At 44.9% G+C, this 27,290-nt stretch overlaps 2 protein-coding genes across 5 annotated transcripts in view; one reads left to right on the top strand and one right to left on the bottom strand.

Moving 5' to 3' along the window:
- The window catches only part of ZSWIM7 (zinc finger SWIM-type containing 7), a 38,310-nt gene extending 29,447 nt beyond the window's left edge, over positions 1-8,863 (bottom strand). For 3 of the 4 annotated variants that reach the window (XR_015733270.1, XM_087890290.1, XM_087890297.1), the window contains exons 1-3: positions 8,727-8,863; positions 3,671-3,798; positions 2,478-2,584 (exon numbers count right to left, since the gene is read on the bottom strand). Coding sequence is in view for 3 of the 4 variants with exons in the window: in XM_087890290.1 (XP_087746416.1) it covers positions 2,478-2,553 (76 nt within the window). In the remaining variant the exon portion in view is untranslated. The remainder of the gene's footprint in view (positions 1-2,477; positions 2,585-3,670; positions 3,799-8,726) is intronic. The other variant, XM_087890291.1, reaches the window with a different exon arrangement.
- On the top strand, positions 8,755-26,886 carry TTC19 (tetratricopeptide repeat domain 19). Its single transcript, XM_087890285.1, has 10 exons — positions 8,755-9,034; positions 11,157-11,263; positions 12,699-12,809; positions 13,161-13,199; positions 13,348-13,404; positions 15,368-15,429; positions 16,888-16,982; positions 17,953-18,107; positions 22,414-22,576; positions 26,172-26,886. Exons 1-10 carry the CDS (start codon positions 8,845-8,847, stop codon positions 26,366-26,368), a joined length of 1,176 nt encoding a protein of 391 aa, XP_087746411.1. The 5' UTR covers positions 8,755-8,844; the 3' UTR covers positions 26,369-26,886.
- The last annotated feature ends 404 nt before the right edge of the window (positions 26,887-27,290 follow it).

The raw sequence follows: 27,290 nt of genomic DNA, 5'->3' as shown, positions 1-27,290 counted from the left end.
AAATAAAATAAAATAAAATAAAAACCCAGCCGGATGCTCTAAAGCAGAAGAGGACAAGGGATGCCCTGAGATTACCTGGCTGGATTTTGGTGGGTATCACCCAAAAAGCCTCAAAATGGGAGACTGCCAGCCTACCCCCCCCCAAAAAAACTGGCAAAAGGAACAAGGGACCTGCGGCAGAGTTTTCAGAATGGATGGCGTTTTTTAAGGGGGGGGGAGAGGCCTCTAAGGCAGTGGTTCTCAACCTCGAACAGTTGGGTGGACTTCAACTCCCAGAATGCCCCTAGCTAGGTTGCTGAAGACCTCCTATTTATTTAACAGATTAACAGAGTTGGAAGGGACCTTGGAGGTCATCTAGTCCAACCCCCCGCCCAAGCAGGAGATCCTGCACCATTTCTGACAGATGGCAGTTCAGTCTCTTCTTGAAAGCCTCCAGTGATGAAGCTCCCACAACTTCCGAAGGCAACTTCTGTTCCATGGGTAGATTGTTTCTCACTGTCAGAAAATTCCTCCTTATTTCCAGGTTGAATCTCTCCTTGTTCAGTTTCCATCCATTATTTCTTCCCTGGCCTTCGGGTGCTTTGGAAAATAGCTTGACCCCCTTCCTCCTCCCTGGGGCAGCCCCTCAAATACTGGAAGATGCTCTCCTGTCTCCCTTGGTCCTTCTCTTCACTAGACCAGCCATGCCCAGTTCCTGCAACTGTCCATCGTTACGTTTTAGCCTCCAGTTCCTTAATCCTCTTCGTTGATCTTCTCTGCATTTTTTCTAGAGTCTCAACATCTTTTTTATAGTGTGGTGACCAAAACTGGACGCAGTACTCTAGGTGTGGCCTTACTAAGGCTTTATATTATTTATTTTTTATATATATAAATAATATAATAAATTGCATTATTTTTATTTATTTGTTTATTCTGTGGCTTATTGAATCCGCTTTCTAATGATAAAGAGCATAATCATTTTTCCTGGTCTGTTGAAAGCAGCCGCCGAGAGAGAGAGAGAGAGAGAGAGAGAGAGAGGGAGAAAAATCACTCGTGCCAAAGTGACCTCCTTAAAGGGGATCATTCCAGAACTTTGGCACTCTCTGCTGGTCACCAGCCGGGATTGGAAAATATTCCCTTGCAGGTCTATTTTGCAGCCCGTTTTTAAGGAGAGTCTGGGCGGGGGGGGGAATGAGGTGGGGGGAGTGCAGTGCAGTAGTCATAAATAGAATAGAATAGAATGAGCTGGAAGGGGCCTTGGAGGTCTTCTAGTCCAACCCACTGCTTAAGCATGAAACCCTATACCTGTGATGGCGAACCCATGGCACGCGGAGTCATGTTGCCTTGCATGCCAGCTCAGCTCTGTCAGCTGATTTTTTGCCCTTTTGGGCCCACCAGAAGAGGGCCGGGGGGGGGGGGGGGGAGGCCCGTTTTTCTTTCTCCCTGGCTCCAGATCCTCTCTATGCATCTGGGGAGGGTGAAAACAGCCTTCCCCACCCCCTCGGAGGCCTGAAACGGCCCGTTTCTCAACTTCCGGCCTCCGAGGGGGTGGGGAAGGCTGTTTTCGCCCTCCCCAGATGCATAGAAAGGATCTGGAGTTAGGTGAGAAAGAAAAATGGGCCTACCGAGCCATCGCGTGCCAGGAGTGGGGGGGGCGCGGAAAGGGGGGTCGCGCTCGCATGTGCGTGGCGGGGCACATAGAATTATGGGTGTGGGCACACGCACGGGCAAACCTCCCCCACCCCACCCCTTCCTGGCACGCGATGGCAAAAAGGTTAGCCATCACTGCCCTATACCATTTCAGAGAAGTGGTTGTCCAATCTCTTCTTGAAAACCTCCAGTGTTGGAGCACCCACAACTTCTGGTGGCAAGCAGTTCCACTGGTTAATTGTCCTCACTTGTTAGGAAGTTTCTCCTTAATTCCAGGTTGCTTCTCTCTTTGGTTAGTTTCCATCCTTTGTTTCTCATCCTGCCTTCTGGTGCTATGGGAGAATAATTTGACCCCCTCTTCCTTGGGGCAACCTCTCAAATGCTGGAATACTGCTATCATATCCCCCCCCCCCCACTAATTCTTCTTTTCTTTAGACTAGCCAAACCCAAATCCGGCAGCAGTGACTGAAGTTCAAACGGCACCGAAAAAAATTGACTGACGACCATTTTTCACACTTACGACCGTTCTCCTCACGGTCACGTGATCCAAATTCAGATGCTTGGGCAAATGGTTCATATTTATGACAGTCGCCGTGTCCCGGAAGTCGCGGGATCCCCCCTTTTGCGAATTTCTGACAAACAAAGTCAATAAGGGAGCCGGATTCACTTAACGATGTGTTATTAACTTAAATAATTGCAGTGATTCGCTTAACACCTTTTGGCAAAGAAAAGTCGTAAAGTGGGAAAAAAAAACTTGCTTAGCAGCTGTCTTGCTTAGCAAGGGGAATTTTGGGCATAACTGCGGTCGTAAATTGAGGACTACCTGTAGATAAATGTCCACCACTTACTCTGGGAAGTTTCACGGAAAGATTTCTGGATTTCTTGCAGCAATTCTTCTGCTATGACCGGCAAAGAAGGGTCCATCTTGACAGCTAGAATGCGGCTCCTTTTTCCCCTAGCAGGGAGAGGAAAAAAGGCATAGGGTGGTAAGAAATAAATAAAAAATATTTATTTTAATTGAGCGAGCAACAGAGAAAGAGAGACAAAGACAGACAGACCCAGAATCCCTCACCCCCTCTTCATCCTTCTGGAATCTCATGGTTCAGTAATTTACTTATTTGATTTATATCAAATCTTTATAATTTTTATTTAAAAAAACTCAGGGCAATGAACACGTCTAACACTCCTTCCTCCTCTTATTTTCCCCACAACGACAATCCTGTGAGGTGGGTTAGGCTGAGAGAGAGAGAGAGTGAAGGGCAGGATTAGAATTCCCAGTTCTCCCGGTGATTGTTCCAAAATCACCCAGACGACTTTCAGGATTAAGATGGCACTAGAACTCACCATCTCCTGGTGATTGGGCCAAAGTCACCCAGTTGGTTTTCATGCCTAAAGCAGGACTAGAATTCACCATCTCCTGGTGATTGGTCACAAATCACCCAGCCGGCTTTCATGCCTAAAAGAGGACTAGAACTTCCCATCACCTGGTAATTGGGCTAAAGTCACCCAGTCGGTTTTCATGCCTAAGACAGGACTAGAACTCACCATCTCCTGGTGATTGACCTAAAATCACCCAGTCGGCTTTCATGCCTAAGACAGAACTAGAACTCACCATCTCCTAGTGATTGGCCTAAAGTCACCCAGTTGGTTTTAATGCCTAAGACAGGACTAGAACTCACCATCTCCTAGTGATTGGCCTAAAATCACCCAGCTGGCTTTTATGCCTAAAACAGGACTAGAACTCACCATCTCCTGGTGATTGGCCTAAATTCATCCAGTTGGTTTTCATGCCTAAAACAGAACTAGAACTCACCATCTCCTAGTGATTGGCCTAAAGTCACCCAGTCGGCTTTCATGCCTAAGACAGGACTAGAACTCACCATCTCCTAGTGATTGGCCTAAAGTCACCCAGCTGGCTTTTATGCCTAAAAAAGGACTAGAACTCACCATCTCCTGGTGATTGGTCACAAATCACCCAGTCAAACTTTTGTGCCTAACATTGAACTAGAACTCACATCTCCTGGTTTTGAGCCCGGCCTACCTTAACCACCGGACCAAAACTCGCTTTTGTTTTGTTTCTTTTCCACGAAAAGGGTTTTCAACCACGCTCCAAGCACTTGGACTCCAAATCCAACACTTGTTCAGTAAAAGTCATTCTTCTTTTACTTTCTGCAAGACCAGATGTTTTTAATAACAACAATAAGAAGAATAAAAATCCCTCACCCTCGTGAACCAGACATGACCCCATCTATCAATTCTGCCTTCTCATTTAGTTGGGTCCAAAGGGGAAAAGAAACACAATTTAAAAGAGTCCGTAATAGTTCTCCCTAATAGAAGGAGATGAAATCATCGGAGCTGAAACCGATTTGAATTGCAGCCTAAACCCAGAATAATGATCCTTTTCTGTGTGTGTGTCTGTTTCGTCACCCTTTTTGCTGTCCAAAAGGTGACTTTTTAAGTATCTTCAAAAGCTGATGTGAATCACCTACTAAATATTTACATGCCAGGCGGTTGTTAAGAGCTTAATAAGGAGGCGATTTAGAAACTGAAAAAAAACGTGATTCATTGCAGATGTAATTCCACAGACAGGCTGCTTAATGACAGAGTTGTAAAAATTTGATTTTTGAAATTACCGTATTTAGCCAAAAGGAAGATAAGCCTGCATTTATGGTAATCTTCATCCCTTGAAACAAGGATTAAAAATAAAAAAATTGCCTGCCCTTTTTCCGGCAGGGACAGGAAACCCCAATTAAACCTCCCATTTTTATTAAGCGAGGGGGAAAAAAAAGCCTAAATTTTAAATGTTGTGTGATTGTGTTAAGCTAGGAGTGTGAAGCTGTGAAGCATTCCTACCATTCCTTCAAAGGCAGACACACCTGAAAAGGTATTTGTGTGCACCCACGCGAATATGGGTGAGCCCTGTTAAAAGGGGTTAATTTTCTCATATGGTATTAGGGCCGGAAATTAAATTGTTATTTTCTAGGATGCCTCTGTGAAGAAGGAAGAAAGGAGAGAATTGGAAATAGAAGGAAGCATTGGAAAAGAAGGAAGGAAGGAAGGAAGGAAGGAAGGAAGGAAGGAAGGAAGGAAGGAAAGAAAGAAGGAAGGAAAATGAGAAAGTGAAAATGAGGTGAAGGAGGGATGGAAGGATAGAGGAAGAAAGAAAGAAAGAAAGAAAAGAGGAGGATGTGAGGTAGAGAAGGAAGGAAATAAAAACCAGGAGCCTGGTTTAGCTCAACAGACAGAAGCACTGTAATTTAACACCAGCTGTCTGCAATTAAAGTAAGTTCGAATCTCGCCAGGCTCAAGGTTGACTCAGCCTTCCATCCTTTCTAAGGTGGGTAAATTGAGGACCCAGTTTGTGGGGGCAATAAGCTGACTTTGTATAAATATACAAAAGTATGAAGGCTATTGCTTAACGCACTGTAAGCCCCCCTGAGTCTCCGGAGAAGGGCGGCATATAAATCAAATTAAAAAAAAGAAAAGAAAAATAAAGGAAGTTAGGAAGGAAAAGGAAGGGAGGGAAGGAAGAAGAAAAGAAGAAAATCAAATGAGAAAGGGTGAAGCCATGAAGGAAGGAGATGGGAATAGGGAGGGAGGGAAGAAAGGAAGGAAAGAGGAGAATTGAGGGAGGGAAGGAAACAAATGAAAATGAAGGAAGGGAGAAACGGAAGAAGGAAGGAAAATGAGAGAAGGAAGGAAGGGAGGGAGGGAGGAAGGAAGGAAGGAGCGAATAGGAAATTAATGGAAAGTTGAGGGAAGGAGGGACGAGGAAGAACAAAAGAAGGAAACAAGAAATGAAGCAAGAAACAAAGGAAAGAGGAGAAGGCTGGGAGGAAGCAAAGGGAAAGAAGTAATGGAAAATAGAAGAAAACAAAGAGAATGTAAGAAGGGCGATTGAGCTCCTGGTAGTACCTCCTCATCAAACTAATTCCTACAATTTTAGGAAAGGACCAGATATCATCCCGCTTCTCTGACATCATTTACGTATCATCTATTAATAGCTGCCCATCTCAGTCAAGTGACTCTGATCAATTGTTTCTCTTTCCTTCCTTTCTTCCTTCCATCCATCTACCCTCTTTCCTTTCTTTCTTTCCTTCCATCCCCCCTCCTCCCTTTCCTTCCTTCCTTCCTTTTCTTCTCTCTCTCTTTCTTTCCATCCATCCATCCTCTCTCCTTCCTTCCTTTTTCGTTCTTTCCTCCCTTCCTCTTTCTTTCATTCTCTCTTTCTTTCCATCCATCCATCCATCCTCTCTCCTTCCTTCCCTTTTCTTTCTTTCCTTCCTCCCTCCCTTTCTTTCTTTCCTTCCATCCTCCCTCCCTTTCCTTCCTTCCTTTTTCTTTCTTTTTCTTCCCTCCCTCCCCCTTTCTTTCTTTCTTTTTCTTCTTTCCTTCCATCCATCCTCCCTCCCTCCCTTTCTCTTTCTTTCTTTCTCCTCCCTCCCTCCCTTTTTTTCTTTCCTTCTTCCCTCCCTCCCTCCCAAAGGAGGAGGAATCCATTAAGGAAAGCAAGAATAAAGCAAAGCACCTCAAACGCTCAAACTGAATGCAGTTTTGCCTGGTCTGCTCTTTTTAAAAGAAAAGAAGAAAAGGAGGAAACAAAGAGAATCCAATACTCTGGATAACTGCTGCCCCTACTATCTGCCCCCCCACCCCCAAGGGAGAGGTCGGGATGATTTAAATGCATTGCATGTTTTGGCAAGTGGACAGCTGGAATTTTGGCAGCCACACCAGCTGGAGATCCTGGGAATGTGACCTCTGGGGATATTAATAATTGCAATGCACGGACAGTAGCACGCCTTCGCCTCCGGTTTCTCCTTCTACTGAGCAGCTGCAAAATAGAGACGTATCACTAAAAAACCAAGAAGCTCTTGCAACACACCACACAAAATGCCCCTTGGCAAAAGAGAGGAAAATCTCTTTCCAAGATAAGTCAGGGAGAAAAAAACAATTTTTCTAATTGGCTGGGGTGTTTTGAGTTCAAACTGAAGAGAAAAGCACAGAAATTGGCATCAGGATAAAGAAATGGAAGCAAAAATGATTAATGTTGGCCTGGGAGTCACAACTGGCAGCATCTGGCCAAGCTGGGTCGAGATGAAGTCGAGCTGGATGGGAGACCACAAGGAGATCTCAGGATTGTAAACTAGACCAGGATGTTTAAAACAAAAACATGAGAAAAGGCAGCGACAAAGCACTTGTGGGCAGGGTGGATAAAAATCAATGATTTTTTTAAAAAAATCAAAAAAATCAGATTTTTTTGATTTAAATCGGATTTTTTTGATTTTTATCGAATTTATTTTAATAAAAAACTTTTGGGGTAAAAATCTATCGTAAGATAGTTTTCTATTTAAGATACATAAATAATTTAGTTCATTCAGCATGAAACGGAGCTTAGTTACGTAGCAGGAGGCTGTATATTCTGCAACACTGGGACTATCGGTGAGTCAACGGTGGGTCAAAGGAGGAGCAGAGATGACAGTTGCTCTTTAACAATTATGATTTAAATCGAGTTGATTTAAATCAAGCCTTTTTACTAGGGATTTAAATCATGATTTAAATTGTGATTTAAATCAACTCGATTTAACTCAAATCCACCCTGCTTGTGGATACAAGCAGTCCTTGACTTACAATTATTCATTTAGTGACCGCTCAAAGTTACGACGGCACTGGAAAAAGTGACTTATGACCATTTTTCACACTTTACAGAATCTCCATGCTCATGTGGTCAAAATTCAGAGGCTTGGCAACTGGTTCATATTTATGACTGTTGTAGTGATCCGTTTTGTGACCTTCTGACAAGCAATGGAGAAGCCAGATTCAACTTAACAACCATGTTACCAACTTAATGACAATGATTCACTTGGGGCAAGAAAGGTTGTAAAATGAGGCAAAAGTCATTTAAAAACTGTTTCGCTTAGCAAAAGAAATTTGGGGATTGTGGTCGTAAATCGGGGACTACCTGTACTGGCAAGAAAACCCCCTAACCTCTAAATCTGATTAAGTTGTTTTTAAAACCCTGTTTTTAAAGCTAATTCTCAGAACGCAGAAGGGACTAGAATTTCCATTGTTGGGCAAGGTGGTTGTTCAATTTTACAACCATTTTGACATGGTTGTTAAGTGAATCAGGTGGTCGTTAAGCAAATCCAGCTTCTCTCATTGACTTTGCAGGTTGGAAGCCAGCTGGGAAGGTTGCAAATGTTGATGACATCACCCCAGCATGTCACCATTGTCATAAATGCATGCCAATTGCCAAGCCACTGAATTTGATCATGTGACTGTGGCGAATGCTGTGACCGTCATAAGTGTGAGGACTGGCCGTAAGTCCCTTTTTTCAGTGCCTTTGTACTTCTGAAGTCACGAAATGAACGGTTGTAAGGCGAGGATTACCTATATTCGTAATTAACTTCTTTTTTTTAACTAATTATCATGATTAATTTTATTATTTTATTATATTTACTGCTTATGTTTTTTAATGCGATGGTACAAAGATATGGTATCAAGTTTGACGTGATATGGCCATTGTTAGGGGCTTTATGTTTTTTAAAACAAAAAAAAATATTAAATAGGAGCAATTTTGTACAAAACTGAAAACAAATTTTGGCGGGAACTAAGCGGCTCTCAAAAAAGGAAGGCCCGTGTCACGCCGTTGCCTAGCAACAAAGCGTTCCCTTGCTCTGATCTGAATGGCTAATTTCAGTCACGTGGTATCCCGCCTTCTCTTCCCTACCCCGCCCACAACGTAGAGATGGAAAGCTGTGGCTCCTTGAGCATCGAGCGCCTCGTGTGGAGAATTAAGTGAAAAGCACCTGATGCTCAAATGACCCATTCTGCGCATGTGCAGATCAGAACGAACGAAGAGCTAGAAAAGTGTAGAGCGAGCCCTCCAATACCTGAGGTCAGGAAAGAGAAATGCAGTATCCGATATTTGGCAAGTAATGAATATTTCCGAATAAGCCTATTTCTCCTTCCCGGAGAGATATATTAAGCAACAACTAGGATTTCGCTCGTTTTTCCTACACATCGGTAAAACATCTCGCAAGACCTCAACGCTGCATCATTCTACACGAAGTAGTCTATAAATCGAACGCGGAACTCACGTGACCAAACGTCCCGCTTCTGCTCTCCAATCACGTGCCGAGGCAGTGACGTCACCGCCGTCGTCAGGGTCACCCTGCTCCTTCTCCTCCTCTTTCCTCCGCCTCCGCTTAAAGGGCCATGTCCCTTTTGTCGTCGCTGCTGCTGCGGCTGCCTCAGCGAGGCCTCGTCACGGCCGCCGTGGCCGCTCGACACCGCCTGGCGCAAACGAGGCTCCGGCCGGTCAGAAACGGAGGCCTGTGCCGGAGGACGGGGCGTCAAGCGGCAGCGGGAGGAGCCGTCCGGGTTGGCAGCGGCCTCAGCCTATCAGGTGAAAGGGGGCGTGTCTCACTGACCAATGGAGACTCGGATATGACCAGAGTGGGCGTGGTTTCCTATGTGGGCGGGGCCTCCGAGGCATCAATGGAAGGGCGGTATTAACAGGCGTTGATTGATTGAAAATAAGTTTTCCAGTGTTTTTTTTTTTTTTTTAAATTTATTCAGACTTGCAAATTCTGGATCTTAAAAAAAAAAAAAAGTAATTTTTCCTCCAGCTGCCTTTGACTTCCTACCATTATCCTCAGCCAACATGGGCAGTGGCTGATGGGCATTGAGTGCCAGGATACAGAACAACAGAGTTGAAAGGGACCCTTGGAGGTCATCTAGCCTGATCAGTAAGGATGGGATCTCACCCTTCCTCTGCTCTGATACTAAGCACAGGAGCCCCCCAGGATTGTGTGCAAACCCTTTCCTTTATTCCTTTATTCCTTTATTTATTCCTTTATTTATTTATTCCTTTATTTCCTTTATTCCTTTATTATTTATTCCTTTATTTATTTATTCCTTTATTTCCTTTATTCCTTTATTTATTTATTCCTTTATTTATTTATTTATTTATTCCTTTATTTATTTATTCCTTTATTTCCTTTATTCCTCTATTATTTATTCCTTTATTTATTTATTCCTTTATTTCCTTTATTCCTTTATTTATTTATTCCTTTATTCCTTTATTTATTCCTTTATTCCTTTATTTATTCCTTTATTTATTTATTCGTTTATTTCCTTTATTCCTTTATTCCTTTATTTCCTTTATTCCTTTATTCCTTTATTTATTTATTCATTTCCTTTATTCCTTTATTATTTATTCCTTTATTTATTTATTCCTTTATTTCCTTTATTCCTTTATTTATTTATTTATTTATTCCTTTATTTATTTATTCCTTTATTTCCTTTATTCCTCTATTATTTATTCCTTTATTTATTTATTCCTTTATTTCCTTTATTCCTTTATTTATTTATTCCTTTATTCCTTTATTTATTCCTTTATTCCTTTATTTATTCCTTTATTTATTTATTCGTTTATTTCCTTTATTCCTTTATTTCCTTTATTCCTTTATTTCCTTTATTCCTTTATTCCTTTATTTATTTATTCATTTCCTTTATTCCTTTATTATTTATTCCTTTATTCCTTTATTTATTTATTCCTTTATTTCCTTTATTCCTTTATTTATTTATTCCTTTATTTCCTTTATTCCTTTATTATTTATTCCTTTATTCCTTTATTCCACATGACTGCACCCCATTGTATATAACACCAACGCAATTATTAAATTTGCGGACGACACAACAGTGATGGGGCTCATTAATAAGAACAATGATCAATATTACATCTAGTCACTGCAGCCAGATTGGCGCTCGCCCGATATTGGAAAACTGATCAACTGCCAACCAGCCAATTGATAATCCCCCCCCAAAAATCTATAATTGCACGAAAATGGATGAACTAACATTTGAAATTAAGAACAAGGTAGACTCAAAATGTTATACAGTGTGGAATAGGTGGTATTTATTTATTTATTTATTTATTTATTTATTGCATAAATAAGTATGATTGGATAATTTGTGGAAATGAGAGTAAATGTAAAATTTTGTACGAGGATAATAATGAACAAATATGCACCGTTAATAAGATAATGGACGTGTGACCAAAGTCACTTTTTTTGTATTGTCGTTTGTATTAATATATATGTATCTTGTATATACATAGCATAGTATTTTACTTTTATATGTTTAATAAAGTTTTGTTTTTAAAACCAAAAAAAAGAACAATGAGTCTGCTTACAGGAAGGAAGTACAAGGGCTGACATTGTGGTGTAATGAAAATAATCTCTATTCTATTCTATTCTATTCTATTCTATTCTATTCTATTCTATTCTATTCTATTCTATTCTATCCTATCCTATCCTATCCTATCCTATCCTATCCTATCCTATTCTTTATCTTAATTCTAATTCTAATTCTAATTCTAATTCTAATTCTATTCTATTCTATAATTCTAATTCTTGTCATTCTAATTCTGTTCTATTAATTCCGCCATTGGCCCACTTTTCTCTAACTGGAGGGTATGGAGAACCTCTCGGACCCCAACCTCTCTGGCTTTGCTTGTCTTCCAGCCTTCTTCCTTTTCTCCGGAGAAACCGAGAAGAAGGACGAGGGAGAGGAAGGAAAGGCCAAGGAAGACCCCGAGGACGCCATCATTCTCCTGCTGAAAAAAGCCAAGGTGAGCAGAGACACCCCGGAAGGCAAGGACCTCTGCAGCTGCTCTCCTCTCCCCCAGCATTCGGCTCCTCTCCCTCTGGGTGGGTGGGTGGGTGGGGGGCTCCCTCTCCATCTATGGGGCTGGGCCAAGGGTGCCTGTAGGGTGCAGGCAAGGAGGAGGTCAAGATGAGGCGGCCGCTATCTTGATTTTGATAAGGGTGCAGTCATGTTTTAAAACCTCTTCTGGGAGCTACTAGGCAGCTTTTGCTAATTTAATCAGGTGTTTCCTTCCTTCCTTCCTTCCTCCCTCCCTCCGTTCTTTCTCCTCTTTTCCCTATCTTCCTTCCTTCCTTCTCCATTTCCCCTTCTCTCCTTCTCTTCTTCCTCCCTTCCTTCTTCCTCCCTCCCTTCTTTCTCCTCTTTTCCCCATCTTCCTTCCCGTCTTTTCCTCATGTTCCTTCTTTTTCTTTCTTTCTTTCTTTCTTTCTTCCTCCCTCCCTCCCTCCTTCCTTTTTCTCGTTTCCTTTTCTCATTTTCCTCCCTCCCTCCCTTCTCCTCATGTTCCTTCCTTCCTTCTTTCCTTCCTATCTTCCTTCTTTCCTTCCTCCCTCCTTCTCTCCCTCCCTTTCTCCTTTCCTCCCTCCCTTCCTTCTTTCTTCTCTTTTCCCCATCTTCCTTCCTTCCTTCTCCTTTTCCCTTTCCCTTCTTTCTTTCCTTCCCCTCTTTTCCTCATGTTCCTTCCTTCCTTCTTTTTCTTTCTTTCTTCCTTCCTTCTTCCTTCCCTTCCTCCTTCCTTTCCTCTTTTCCTTTTCTCATTTTCCTCCCTCCCTCCCACCCTTCTCCTTTTTTCCTCATGTTCCTTCCTTCCTTCTTTCCTTTCTATCTTCCTTCCTTCTTCCCTCCTTCTCTCCCTCCCTTCCTTCTTTTTCCTCTTTTCCCCATCTTCCTTCCTTCCTTCTCCTCTTTTCCCTTCCCCTTCTTTCCTCCCTTCTCCTCTTTTCCTCATGTTCCTTCCTTCCTTCTTTTTCTTTCTTCCTTCCTTCCTCCCTCCTTCCTTTTCCTCTTTTCCTTTTCTCATTTTCCTCCCTCCCTCCCTTCTCCTCTTTTCCTCATGTTCCTTCCTTCCTTCTTTCCTTCCTCTTCTTTCCTCCCTCTCTCCTTCTCTCCCTCCCTCCCTCCCTTCTTTCTCCTCTTTTCCCCATCTTCTTTCCTTCCTTCCCCTCTTTTCCTCATGTTCCTTCCTTCCTCTTTTTCTTTCTTCCTTCCTCCCTCCCTCCCTTCCTCCTTCCTTTTCCTCTTTTCCTTTTCTAATTTTCCTTCCTTCCTCCCTTCCTTCCCCTCTTTTCCTCATGTTCCTTCCTTCCTTCTTTCCTTCCTATCTTCCTTCCTTCCTTCCTCCCTCCTTCTCTCCCTCCCTCCCTCCCTCCCTCCCTCCCTTCCTTCCTTCCCGCCACTAGCTGAAGATCATGAAAGGAGAACTGGAGGAAGCCGAGCGCCTCCTGCACGAAGCCTCCTGGCTCTCTCAGCAGTCACGCAACAACACCGCCATTATTTACACGTATGACATGGTGAGTCCCTGCCGTTCTTTTGAACCCCGCAGCTCCTAGCACTGATGATATTACCTAGTGTGGTAATGAAACGTCTGCATGAAAACCACCAAGCTCAGAGGGCACCAAGGACCATCACCGTTCAACCCTGAGCTACAAATATTCTCTTCTAACTATGTATTTTATAGATAGATAGATGATAAATAGATTCTATATATACAGTAAATTATATCTGTCTGTCTGTCTGTCTATAAAATAGATAAATAGAAATAGGATATATAAATACATAAATAAGAAATCAGTGACGGGAAAATTCTCTGCTACGGAGCAGCGGAAAAAGCGAAATAACCGCATTTCCTTGGTGTGTTCCAGATGGCAAACTTGGCCTTCCTGAGAGGAGAGCTGGAGAAGGTAAGGAAAGAAGGACCGGCCATTCCCTTTGGGGGGGTGGCATTGGGTGGGTGGGTGGGGGGGCTCCCGTGAGCCCCTCTCCTCAAACCTCTTGTGATCCTCCAAGCCTCTCAACTCCCAGCCGCCTCTCTTCTCTTCCTCCTTCCAGGCCGAGAAGCTTTTCAAAGCCACCATGAGCTACATGCTCGCCGGGGACGCAAAGCAAGTAAGTGCACGTCAGTAACTGCCCCAGGAGGGTCCCGGAGGTTTTGGATCGCCTGCCTCTAGACCGGAGGCCTCCACACCCGGCCCCTTTAACGACCATTCCCAGAATCCCCTAGCAGGCCCCAGGTGGGTAATGGAATGTCTGCAAGGAAACAACCAAATTCAGAGAGCACCAGGAACCCTGCAACCTTCCTCCTCCTTCCTCCTCTTCCTCCTCCTCCTCCTCCTCCTCCTCCTCCTTCCTTCTCCTCCTCCTCTTCCTCCTCTTCCTCCTTCTCCTCCTCTTTCTCCTCCTCCTTCTCCTCCTCCTCCTTCTCCTCTTCCTCCTCCTTCCTCCTCCTCTTCCTCCTCCTCCTCTTCCTCCTCCTCTTCCTCCTCCTCTTCCTCCTCCTCCCTCCTCTTCCTCCTCCCTCCTCCTCCTTCTCCTCCTCTTCCTCCTCCTCCTTCCTTCTCTTCCTCCTCCTCTTCCTCCTCCTCCTTTCTCTTCCTCTTCCTCCTCCTCCTCTTCCTCCTCTTTCTCCTCCTCCTTCCTTCTCTTCCTCCTCCTCTTCCTCCTCCTCCTTCTTCCTCTTCCTCTTCCTCCTCTTCCTCCTCCTCCTTCCTCTTCCTCTTCCTCCTCCTCCTCCTTCCTCTTCCTCCTCTTCCTCCTCCTCTTCCTCCTCCTCCTTCCTCTTCCTCCTCCTCCTTCCTCCTCCTCTTCCTCCTCCTCCTTCCTCCTCCTCTTCCTACATGCTTTCTCCTTCTTTACTCTACAAACTCCCTTCCACTCCATTCTTCTACTGATGATGTTCCCTAGTTGGGTAACGAAATGTCTGCAAATAAACAACCAAACTCAGAGAGCACCAAGGACCCCACAGCCTTCCTCTTCCTTCTTGTTCTCCTTCTCCTCCACGGCACAAACCCCACCTCCCTTCTAGCACTGATGGCGTTACCTAGTTGGGTGATGAAATGTCTGCAAGAAAACCTCCAACCTCAGAGAGCATCAAGGACCCCACAATAATCTTCTTCCTCCTCCTCCTCCTCCTCCTCCTCCTCCTCCTCCTCCTCCTCCATCATCATCATTCTGCAAACCCCCTTCCCTTCCATCCCTGATGGTGTTACTTAGGTGGGTCTGCAAGAAAACCACCCATCCAAGAGAGCATTAAGGACCCCTCCTTCTCATCTTCCTCTTTTCCACAACCCCCCCCTCCCTTTCAACTGTGATTTTATTACCTAGCTGGGTCATGAAACGTCTAATAAGAAACTCCCCCGCCCCCCCCCAAAAAAAGCTCAGAGAGCACTCAGGACCCCACAATTAGGAACCCAGGTTAATTTCTACCTGCCCCATCTTGATTGTGGGCTGCTTTCCCTCCTTTCCTTCTATCTTTTTTTATTTATTTATTTATTTTATTTTTATATGCCGCCCTTCTCCGGAGACTCAGGGCGGCTTACAGTGCGTTAAGCAATAGCCTTCATCCTTTTGTATATTTATACAAAGTCAGCTTATTGCCCCCACAAACTGGGTCCTCATTTTACCTACCTTAGAAAGGATGGAAGGCCGAGTCAACCTTGAGCCTGGCGAGATTCGAACTCGCAGTAATTGCAGGCAGCTGGATGTTAAATGCTGCCTTAGTCGGAGGCATTAGCCTCCTACGCCACTCAGGCTCCTATCGAATGATTATCATTTTAACTACCGTCCAGTCGCACGGCAGGGTCCCAGGGGGCTCATGGCTGAAGTTTGGGGGTCTTCCGGAGTGGGGAGAATGTTAAGGGGGCAAAGAGAAGGGAGGGGCTTCCCCAAGTGATTTATTCAGCTAGTGAATGCAAGCCTTTTTTTCCCAGGCTTTCCAAAAAAAAAAAACCCAGGTGGAAAATGGGGTTTTCTGAGGTTCTTGGTTTGTTTTGTGGTGGTGGGGGGGTGGGGGTGTCACGAAGTTTAGGAAGATGATGCCTTAACACATCAACCCCCCCCCCTTATCCTCCAGGATGACAATGCTATCCTCCAGATGTCCCTGAAGCTGGCCAGCATCTATGCGGCTCAAAACCAGTAAGTTTTAATCCCATCTCCAAAGCCCCAAGACAAGAAGCCAATGGGTGGAAATTCATCAAGGAGAGAAGCAACCTAGAACTAAGGAGGAATTTCCTGACAGTCAGAACAATTAACCAGTGGGACTACTTGCCACCAGAAGTTGTGGGTGCTTCATTACTGGAGGTTTCAAAGAAGAGATTGGATAGCCATTTGGCTGAAATGGATGGATAGATGATAGATAGACAGACAGACAGATAGATGGATAGATAGATAGATAGATAGATAGATAGATAGATAGATAGATAGATAGATAGATATAGATAGACAGACAGACAGACAGACAGACAGACAGATGATAGATAGATAGATAGATAGATAGATAGATGATGGATGGGTGGATAGATAATGGATGGATGGATAGATAGATAGATAATGGATGGATGGATGGATAGATGGGTGGGTAAATAGATGATAGATGGATGGATAGTTGTGTGGGTGGATAGATGATGGATGGATGGATGGGTGGATGGATGGATAGATAATGGATGGATGGATAGATGGATGGATGGATAGATGGGTGGGTAAATAGATGATAGATGGATGGATAGATGATGGATGGATAGATGGATGGATAGATAGATACTGGATGGATGGATGGATAGATAATGGATGGATGGATAGATGATGGATGGATGGATGGATGGATAGATGTATGGGTGGGTAGATAATGGATGGATGGATGGATGGATGGATAGATGGATGAATAGATAGATGATAGATAGATAGATAATGGATGGATGGATAGATAGATAGATAATGGATGGATGGATGGATAGATAGATAATGGATGGATGGATAGATGATGGATGGATGGATAGATGGATGGATAGATAGATGATGGATGGATGGATGGATGGATAGATAGATACTGGATGGATAGATAATGGATGGATGGATAGATGGATAGATGGATGGATAGATAGATGATAGATAATGGATGGATGGATAGATAGATAATGGATGGATGGATAGATGATGGATGCATGGATAGATGGATGGATAGATGGATGGATAGATGGATGGATAGATAGATGATAGATAGATAATGGATGGATGGATAGATAGATACTGGATGGATAGATGATGGATGGATAGATGGATAGATGGATGGATAGATGATAGATAATGGATGGATGGATAGATAGATAATGGATGGATGGATAGATGATGGATGCATGGATAGATGGATGGATAGATGGATGATAGATAGATAATGGATGGATGGATGGATAGATAGATAGATATGATGGATGATAGATAGATATAGGGAGATAGATAGGGAGAGGTGGAAGGGAGGGAGGGAGGGAGAGAGAGAGACTAACTGACTTGAGGGGAAAAACATCTCTTTACATATAAAATATGAACCCCCAAAGGAACTTTAAATAAACGTTTCCCTATTTCCTTTTTCCTGCGCAGGGACAAACTCGCCCTGGCCGGCTACCAGTTCTGCATCCTGACCCTGGAGGAGAAGGTCGCTAAGCAGAAGGAGACGCCCGCGGACGCCTTGCCAGGTAGAGGACCTCTTGGCCTTCAGCCTGACAATCCTGAAGAGAATTTACTTACAGGGAGTCCTTGACTTACGACCGATCCCTCAGCCACGGTTCGAAGTTACGACTAACTTACCGGGCTGCTTCTTATGACCCAGATTCTGACAGTTGCCGCCCCCTTGTGGTCATATGATGAAACCTCAGGCGCTCAGAACCCGCATTTACGGCTCTTTGCGGTATCCTGTGGTGACGGGACCGCATTTTATGACGGTTTTCTCAAAACCGACGGCATTTGCTTCTGGTTTTTCCAGCCAAACTGCTCCCAAGCTGCTTAACGACCATGGCATTCACTTAACGGCTGCTGCAAAAAATGGTTTTAAAATCAGGCTGGGGACTAATGCATTTTACAAGTATTGTGACTGTGATGAGCAGTCTCCATTGTGGTCGTAATTCGAGGACTACCTGATATTTGGTTGTGGGGCGGAGGAACCTTCTGGGAATTATACTTCATGGTATTACAGGTAGTCCTCGACTTACGACCACAACGGAGGCCAAAATTTCTGCTGCTAAGCGAGACAGTTGTTAAGTGAATTCCACCCCATTTTATGACCTTCATGGCCACCGTTGTTAAGCGAATCACTGCCGTTGTTAAGTTAGTCACATAGTTGTTAAGAGAATCCAGCTTCCCCTTTTGCTTGTCAGAAGGTCACAAAAGCGGATCACGTGACCCCGGGAACACTGCCGACCGTCATAAATACGAGTCAGTTGCCAAGCGTCTGAATTTTGACCGCGGGGATGCCGCAACGGACGTAAGTAAGAAGCACGGTTCTCAATCACGACAGTCGTCAGTGTGAAAAACGGTCCCAAGTCCCGTTTTTCAGGGCTGTGGTAACTCTTTTTAACGGTCACTAAATGAACGGTCGTAAGTGGAGGACTGCCTGTAATGCAGACCGGAGCCTGGCTGGGTTCACGCTCTCTTCCCCTCTTGTCCCAGAGGAAGACCGAGTCAACACTCACCTTTTACTGGCCATGAGTTTGGACTCCTACGCCCGCTATCTCCTGGCGCACCATCAGACAGCGCTGGCCCAGACGATGTACGAGCGCGCCCTGAAGATCGCGCTGGAGGTCAACGGGGAGAGGCACCCCCAGGTGAGCACCGGGGGGCTTCCAAGGGTGAAGGACTTGGGGTATTTTAAAATTCAGCCTAAATTATTTAATTCGTTTTAATTTATTTTAAATTTTGTATTTCTGTGTTTTATCTTCTGGCTGTTCACCGCCCTGAGTCCTTCGGGAGAAGGGCGGTATAGAAATTTAATAAAAATAAATAAATTTGATAAAATAAAATAAATAAGGACAGAAGGGCAGAAACTCATCGGTTTATAGGCTTGATGGGGTTTCCTGCCGGAGCAGGGGGGTTGGACTAGATGACCTCCGAGGTCCCTTCCCATTCCGTAATTCTTTTTTTTTTCTTTTTTTTTTTTAATGTTTCTTAAGGTTTTATTTTATTATGTCAAAGAATAGGAAATTAAGGGAGAGAAAGGGAGCTGGGGCAAAGGGAGTGTGAGATAGAAAGGGAAAGGGAAAAGAAAAGAAGGAAGGAAGAGAAAGAAAGAAACTAAAAGAAAGAAAAGGAGGGAGGGAGGGAAGGAAGGAAGGATGAAAGAAAAAGAAAGAAAGAAAGAAAAGGATAGAAGAGTGAGGAAGATGGTTAGGTGGAAGGAAGGAGAGAATGAAAGAAAGAGAAAGAAAAGAGAAAGAACAAAAAAAGGAGAAAAAAGGATAGAAAGGAGAGTGAGGAAGATGGATACGTGGGAGGAAGGAAGAAAGAATGAAAGAGAAAGAAAGAAGGAAGGAATCAAAGAAGAAAAGGATAGAAAGAAGAGTGAGGAAGATGGATAAGTGGGAGGAAGGAAGGAGAAAGAATGAAAGAAAAAGAAAGAAGGAAGGAAAGAAGAAAAGGATAGAAAGAGTGAGGAAGATGGATAGGTGGGAGGAAGGAAGGAGAAAGAAAGAAAAAGGAAAGAAGGAAGGAAGGAAGAAAAGGATAGAAAGGAGTGAGGAAGATGGTTAGGTGGGAGGAAGGAAAGAGAAAGAATGAAAGAAAAAGAAAAGGAAGGAAGGAAGAAAAGGATAGAAAGGAGTGAGGAAGATGGATAGGTGGGAGGAAGGAAGGAGAATGAATGAAAGAAAAAGAAAGAAGGAAGGAAAGAAGAAAAGGATAGAAAGAAGAGTGAGGAAGATGGATAGGTGGGAGGAAGGAAGGAGAAAGAATGAAAGAAAAAGAAAAGGAAGGAAGGAAGAAAAGGATAGAAAGGAGTGAGGAAGATGGATAGGTGGAAGGAAGGAAGGAGAAAGAAAGAAAGGAAAGAGAAGGAAGGAAGGAAGAAAAGGATAAAAAGAAGAGTGAGGAAGATGGATAGGTGGGAGGAAGGAAGGAGAAAGAATGAAAGAAAAAGAAAAGGAAGGAAGGAAGAAAAGGATAGAAAGGAGTGAGGAAGATGGATAGGTGGAAGGAAGGAAGGAGAAAGAAAGAAAGAAAGGAAAGAGAAGGAAGGAAGGAAGAAAAGGATAAAAAGAAGAGTGAGGAAGATGGATAGGTGGGAGGAAGGAAGGAGAAAGAATGAAAGAAAAAGAAAAGGAAGGAAGGAAGAAAAGGATAGAAAGGAGTGAGGAAGATGGATAAGTGGGAGGAAGGAAGGAGAAAGAGAAAGAAAGAAAGGAAAGAGAAACAAGGAAGGAAGAAAAGGATAGAAAGAAGAGTGAGGAAGATGGATAGGTGGGAGGAAGGAAGGAAAAAGAAAGGAAAGAAAGGAAGGAAGGAAGAAAAGGATAGAAAGAAGAGTGAGGAAGATGGATAAGTGGGAGGAAGGAAGGAGAAAGAGAGAAAGAAAGGAAAGAGAAAGAAGGCAGGAAGAAAAGGATAGAAAGAAGAGTGAGGAAGATGGATAGGTGGGAGGAAGGAAGGAAAAAAAAAAGAAAGGAAAGAAAGGAAGGCAGGAAGAAAAGGATAGAAAGAAGAGTGAGGAAGATGGATAGGTGGAGGAAGAAAGGAGAAAGAAAGAAAGAAAGGAGAGAAAGAAAGAAAGAAAGAAAAAGAAAGAAAAAAAGAGGGAAGGAAGGACGGAAGAAAAGGATAGAAAGAAGAGTGAGGAAGATGGATAGGTGGGAGGAAGGAGGAGAAAGAAAGAAAAAGAAAGAAAGGAAAGAGGGAAGGAAGGAAGAAAAGGATAGAAAGAAGAGTGAGGAAGATGGATAGGTGGGAGGAAGAAAGGAGAAAGAAAGGAAGGAGAAAGAAAAAAAAAGAAAAAGTGATATATGTATATATATATATATATGTGTGTGTGTGTGTGTGTGTGTGTACACACACACACACACACACACACACACACACACACAAATAAAAACTTGCGAAGAAAAAAAAAGAGGAAGCCCATTCTGTAATTCTTAAAGCCAGAAGTGACCGCTTGCGATTCAGATTTGGGGTTTGGGGAGGGGCCGGAGGAATTTTCTTCTCCCCTTTTGCAAAGAGAAGGTAGTTGGGTGTCGGGTGGCAGGTGCCCCCCCTGAAAACCGGGTGGCTGTGAGTTCCAGTGCTCCCTTTTGGCACAGGTTCGGGCTGGGCATTTGGGGCTACCCAACCCGCTTCCCGGGGTGCGGTCGTGAAGATGGGATTGTCGGTGAAATGAAGAAACGGCACACTTTTGAACACCAGAAGGATTGGTTGGGCTGCCAAAAAAAAATAATAATTGGTATTTTTCTGCTTGTGGGGTCCTTGGGAACTCTCTGAGCTCTGTGCTTTCCTTGTAGACGTTTTATTACCAAACTAGGTAACGGCATCAATGCTAGAAGGAAGCAGGGCTTTGCTGTCATTTTAAGTACAAGCGGCTTGCCCTGTCAGTGGGAGCAGTCTTGGTAGGTCCTGGATTAGGCTGTGGTTTAATGTTTACTTGTTTGCGTGAGTTGGTAGAGCCTTGATTGGAGTAAAACAGAGGAAATCCCCCTCCTTCCCAGCACAGATGATGTTAGCTAGTTGGATCCTGAGACGTCTGAAAGAAAATCAAGAGTACAAAGGACCCCATCGTTGCCTTCTTTCTCCTCCTTCTCTTTCTTGTGCTGGTGACGTTCCCTAGGTGGGTTGTGAGACGTCTGAAAGAAAACCACCAAGCTCAGAGAGCACCAAGGACCCCACAGTCCTCCTCCTCCTCCTCCTCCTCTTCCTCTCCACAAACCCCCCTTCCCTTCTAACACTGATGATGTTACCAAGTTGGGTCAATGTCTGCAAGAAAACTACCAAGCTCAAAGAGCCACAGTCTGTCCTCCTCCTCCTCCTCCTCCTTCTCCTCCTTCTTCCTCTTCCTCTTCCTTCTCCTCTTCCTCCTCCTCCTCCTCTTCCTCCTCTTCCTTCTCCTCTTCCTCCTCCTCTCCTCCTCCTCTTCCTCTTCCTCTTCCTTCTCCTCCTTCTCTTCCTCCTCCTCGTCTTCCTCCTCTTCCTCCTTCCTCTTCCTCTTCCTCCTCTTCCTCCTCCTCTTCCTTCTCCTCCTCCTCCTCCTCCTCCTCTCCTCCTCCTCCACCTCCTCCTCTTCCTTTTCCTCCTTCTCTTCCTCCTCCTCGTCTTCCTCATCTTCCTTCTCCTCTTCCTCCTCTTCCTCCTTCTTCCTCTTCCTTCTCCTCCACCTCCTCTTCCTCCTTCCTCCTCTTCCTCCTCCTCTTCCTCCTCCTCTTCCTCTTCCTTCTCCTCCTCCTCCTCCTCCTCCTTCTTCTCTTCCTTCTCCTCTTCCTCCTCTTCCTCCTCCTCTTCCTCCTTCCTCCTCTTCCTCTTCCTCTTCCTTCTCTTCCTCTTCCTCCTCCTCTTCTCCTTCTCTTCCTCCTCCTCGTCTTCCTCGTCTTCCTTCCTCTTCCTCTTCTTCCTCTTCCTCCTTCCTCCTCTTCCTCCTCCTCTTCCTCTTCCTCCTCCTTCTTCCTCTTCCTCTTCCTTCTCCTCTTCCTCCTCCTCTTCCTCTTCCCGTCTAGCACTGATGATGTTATCTAGTTGGGTCATGAAAGGTCTGCAAGAAAACCACCAAACTCAGAGAGCACCAAGGACCCCACAGTTCTCCTCCTCCTCCTTTCTACTAAACCCACACTCTTCTACTACTGATAATATCACTCAGCTGGGTCATGAGACGTCTGCAAGAAAGTCACCGAGCTCAGAGAGCACCAAGCACCCCGGTCATCTTCCTCCTCCTCCTCCTCCCTCTCTCCTTCCTCCTCTCCATTAAACCCACACCCACACTGATAATATCACTCAGCTGGGTCATGAGACGTCTGCAAGAAAGCCACCAAGCTCAGAGAGCACCAAGCGCTCCTAGAGCAGGGCAGCCTTTCTGGCTTCGGAGTCCCTCGACTTCATTCTTGTCCTTCTGATCCAGATTATTTGTTTGTTTGTTTGTTTGTTTCGATTTCCTCCCCGGCTCAGACCGTGGTGGTGATGAACGATTTGGCCACGGCGCTGGACGCTCAGGGGCTTCACGATGAAGCCTACGCCCAGGTGAGCAGAGCCGCGGAACTGGCCCAGCAAACTGAGCACACGGATACCCACGTTATCTTGAATAACCTGGCCGGCATCCTGATCCATAGAGGTGAGAGACGGCATCGGGGTGCAAATCAGCGTGGTGGGGCAGGGAGATGAGAACTGGGGGGAATCTGCTGGAAATGTGTGGGGGTCTCTTGCTTGGGCTGGAGGGCGGGGTTGGACTAGATGACCTCCAAAGGTCCCTTCCAACTCTGTTTATTCCGTTATTATTCTGTCATTCAGAAGTTGTGGGAGCTTCATCCCCGGAAGCTTTCAAGGAGAGACTGGGCTGCCATCGGTCAGAAATGGTGTGTAGGGTCTCCTCCTTGAGTGAGGGGGGTTGGATTAGATCAGGAATCACCAACCTTTCGGACTTCAGGGACCACCAATAATTCATAATTCATCCCCTTTTGAGACGTTAGATTTTTAATTTGTCTATGGGTTTTAGTTGGGATGTTTTAAATTTCGGGCCAAAGTTGTGTAATCTTTTTAAAAAATTAAAATTTTGTATTGGAATGTTTTTTTTTTATTTTTGGCTGTGCACCGCCCTGAGTCCAGCAGGAGAAGGGCAGTATACGAATTTAATAAAAATAAAAATAAAATAAATAAATAAATTTTAAATCCCGCGGACCACTAATACGATCTGCCTAATGACCGGCTGGGTGGGCGTGGCTAGGTGGTCATGTGCCTGGGTGGGCGTGGCCAACTTGATGTCACTCATCTTGAGGGGCGTCTCGCCGGTCTCTACTCGCCCCTCCCCTTCCCAGCCCCTCTTCGCCTGCCCGCCCGGGCTCCTTAAGACCCCAACAGGAAGCAGTTGCTGGAGCTAAGCGGCCACCAGGAGAAAGAGTTGGCAAAACAGCTCAGTTCAAATTGGATCTGGCCGAGAAGGGGGCTCAGCAGAAGCACCTCACTGAGGACTAGGAGCATAGGTTTTCCAAGCAGAGCGAAGACCTGCAAGAATGCAAGGCCGGGTACCGGCCCCCGGAGGCTCAGCGGCCTGAGATGGTCAGCCAGTTCCAGGCCGTGATGCAGTCCCACTGGAACGAGTCCCTCCGGCTCTTCTCCACCAGTGGCCCTTCCCTCCAGGCTTCGCCCAAAGCCCCCCACCAGGAGGCTGAAGCAGACCCCAAGTCGGAATTTCTGCCCCCCTCCGACCCACCCAAAGAGACCCCAAAGGGGGAGACTCTCCGCAGCATTCATTGCACGTATCCGTCCCAGGGGCTGTAGTTTGAGGACCCCGGATTTAATAAAACATATTACATAAATATGTAATATTTTATTTAATTTTATTAAATTAAATATTAAATTTAATAAAATAAAATTTAATAAAACATAAACAAACACTTAGTGCAATATAAAAAATGCAACAAATAATTTTTCTGCGGACCACCAAAGTTTTCTCACGGACCCCCAGTTGGTGACCGATGGACTAGATGACCTCCAAGGTCCCTTCCCACTCTGTTAAGTCTGTTAGAAGAGTCCTCTTCGAGACGCAGAATAAAAGTGACAATTCGGCTGAATTTTTGACTTTTTTTCCCCCTCCCACTGGGAAATGCTCGTTTTTGCCCAGATGAACGAAAACTTGATTTTTTTGTTTTTCCTGATCTGGAAAAAAAGCCCTTAAAACAGCGTTTGTATCATACAGTCAGTCCTTGACTTACAACACTTCGTTTAGTGACTGTTCAAAGTTACCACGGAACTGGAAAAAGTGACTTAGGACTTCGGCTTTTCACGCTTAACGACCATTACGGCGTCCCCGTGGTCACGTGATCGAACTTCAGGTGCGTGGCAACTGACTCGTATTTATGACGGGTGCCGTGTCCCGCTGATCCCCTCTTGTGACCTTCAAAGTCAACAGATTCACTTAACGACGGTGTTAGTAAATTAACAACGGCAGTGATACACTTAACAAAAGCGGCGAGAAGGGTCGAAAACCGGGGCAAAAACTCACTTGACAAATTGCTCTCCTTTTAGCAACAGAAATTTTGGGCGCCATTGTGGTCGCAAGTCGAGGACTGCCTGTATTGTATTATTGTAGTGTATTGTATTGTTATTATGAAACTGTTTTGTTTTATTTTTATTTTCTATAAAATATTATTTTATAATATTTTATTATTTCTGTCTAGATTCTCAAATCATGAGAAGGGAAACATTTTCAAAGAAAAAAACCCGTGAATGTCCAGTTGATTTTAGGAAAAAGCACTTTTGGGTGCTTTTATTATTAACCGCCTTTATTGTTCTTTACAAATAATTCAAGGCGGAAAGCGTTCCTAATACTTTCTCCTCCTCCTATTTTTCCCACAACAACCCTGTGAGGTAGGTTGGTCTCAGAGAAAGGAACTGGCCCAAAAGTCACCCAACCGGCTTTAGTCCTGCCTAAGGCGGGACTAGAACTCAGAATCTCCTGGTGATTGGTCCAAAATCATACTGCCAACTGTCATGCCTAAGGCGGGACTAGAACTCACCGTCTCCTGGTGATTGGTCCAAAAAAAGCCAACTTTCGTGCGTAAGGCGGGACTAGAACTCACCGTCTCCTGGTGATTGGTCCCCCCCAAAAAAACAATTTCATGCCTAAGGCAGAACTAGAACTCACTGTCTCCAGGCGATTAGTCCAAAATCATATAGCCAACTGTCATGCGTAAGGCGGGACTAGAACTCACCCTCTCCTGGTGATTGGTCCAAAAAAAGCCAACTGTCATGCGTAAGGCGGGACTAGAACTCACCGTCTCCTGGTGATTGGTCCCCCCCAAAAAAACAATTTCATGCCTAAGGCAGAACTAGAACTCACTGTCTCCTGGCGATTAGTCCAAAATCATATAGCCAACTGTCATGCGTAAGGCGGGACTAGAACTCACCGTCTCCTGGTGATTGGTCCAAAAAAGCCAACTGTCATGCGTAAGGCGGGACTAGAACTCAATGTCTCCTGGTGATTGGTCCAAAAAAGCCAACGGTCATGCGTAAGGCGGGACTAGAACTCACTGTCTCCTGGTGATTGGTCCAAAAAAACCAACTTTCACGCCTAAGGCGGGACTAGAACTCACTGTCTCCTGGTGATTGGTCCAAAATCATACAGCCAACTGTCATGCCTAAGGCGGGACTAGAACAACCGTCTCCTGGTGATTGGCCCAAAGTCCCCCAATTGGTTTTCATGATTAAAGCAGGATTAGAATTCAGTTCTCCTGCTTTTTAGCCAGGTGCCTTTAACCCCTACACTCAACTTGCTCTCTTAGCTATGTACAGGTAGACCTTGACTTCACAACCGCAATTGGCGGCCAGAATTCCCGTCACTAAAACAAGGTGGTTATTAAGTGAGTCACTCCCAATTCTATGACCTTTCTTGCCATGGTTCTTAAGTGAATCACTGCAGTGGTTAAGTTGGTTGTTAAGTGAATCCGGCTTCCCCCGTTGACGTTGCATGTCAGGAGGTCGCCCAAGGGGAATCACATGACCTCCGGAGGACACAAAAACCGTCGTAAATATGAGTCAGTGGCCAAGCGTCCGAATCTTGATCCCGTGACCGTGGAGATGTTGCGACGGTCGTTAAGTGCGAAAAACAGCCCGAAGTCACGTTTTTCAGGACCGTTTTGTAACTTCGGTCACTAAACGAACGGTCATAAGTCAAGGACTTACCTGTATTTTCTACATTAACTCTTTTCCAGGAGAATATTCCCAGGCCAGGGAGGTTTACAAAACCGCCTTGGAAGTGGCCGAGAAATCTGGCGACGGCGTCGCTGTGCGATACATCATGAGGGAACTGGCTCAGCTGGCCAAGAAGAAGCGGATGAGATCCAAAGGGAAGTCCGGATTGGAGGAGACGGACGCGGGCAAGGATGGCGCCGAGGGGCAGAAGGAGTGACCGGCCCGGCTTTCCGCCATTGGAGTCCGAATTGCAATTGCAATTTCTTTTCCGCTTGCGGGGTCAACACGGCGCGGATCGCTGGGGCAGCCCTCGATCTGCGCCCTGCTCACGAGGACGGAGCCTAGGGGATGCCAGCTGGAGGGCAGAAGGCGAGGACCCCTGAGAACAGCCCCAATTTGGAGCCCCCGGGGCCGAATAAAGCAGAGATATCTGCAGCTTAAGCAATAAAATGTATTATTTTTAAATTTCCCCAGTCATGCCACTAGACCTCATGGAGGCTTGCAAAAGGCATCCCCCTCCTGGTTGGCGTTAACTACAGATTAGATTTAACGGAGTTGGAAGGGACCTTGCAGGTCATCTAGTCCAACACCCCCCCTCCCAGCAAGAGAACCTACAGACCATTGTCAGGTTGTCCTTGATATACAACAAGTTCGTTTAGTGACCGTTTGGATCTCCGGGGCCGAATAAAAGCGGAGATATCTGCAGCTTAAGCAATAAAATTTATTATTTCCCAATCGTCTCACTGGACCTCATGGAGGCCTGCAAAAGGCGTCCCCTACAGGTTGGCGTTAACTCCAGGCTGTCCTTGACTTACAAAAATTCATTTAGTGACCGTTCGAAGTCGCATTGGCGCTGGAAAAAGGGACTCGTTTGTCACACTTAACGACCGTTCCAGCATCCCCAGGGATCGCGTGATCAAAATTTGGGACTTTCTGACCAGCAGAGTCAGTGGGGGAAGCCAGCCTCGCTTAACAACGGTGTTATTAATTTAAACAATCGCGGTGATAACGCTTAACAACTGTGGAAAGTATAGTGAAACGGGGCCAAAGCTCACTTAGCAGTTGTCTCGCTTAGCAACGGAAATGTTGGGCTCAATTGTGGTCGCAAGTCGAAGACTATCTGTACGACAAAATGTGGG

Source organism: Pantherophis guttatus, chromosome 1 (assembly GCF_059756535.1).
Source record: "Pantherophis guttatus breed Tessera chromosome 1, ASM5975653v1, whole genome shotgun sequence".
NCBI classification, from domain to species: Eukaryota; Metazoa; Chordata; class Lepidosauria; order Squamata; family Colubridae; genus Pantherophis; species Pantherophis guttatus.
This window is presented reverse-complemented; position numbering and strand designations above follow the sequence as displayed.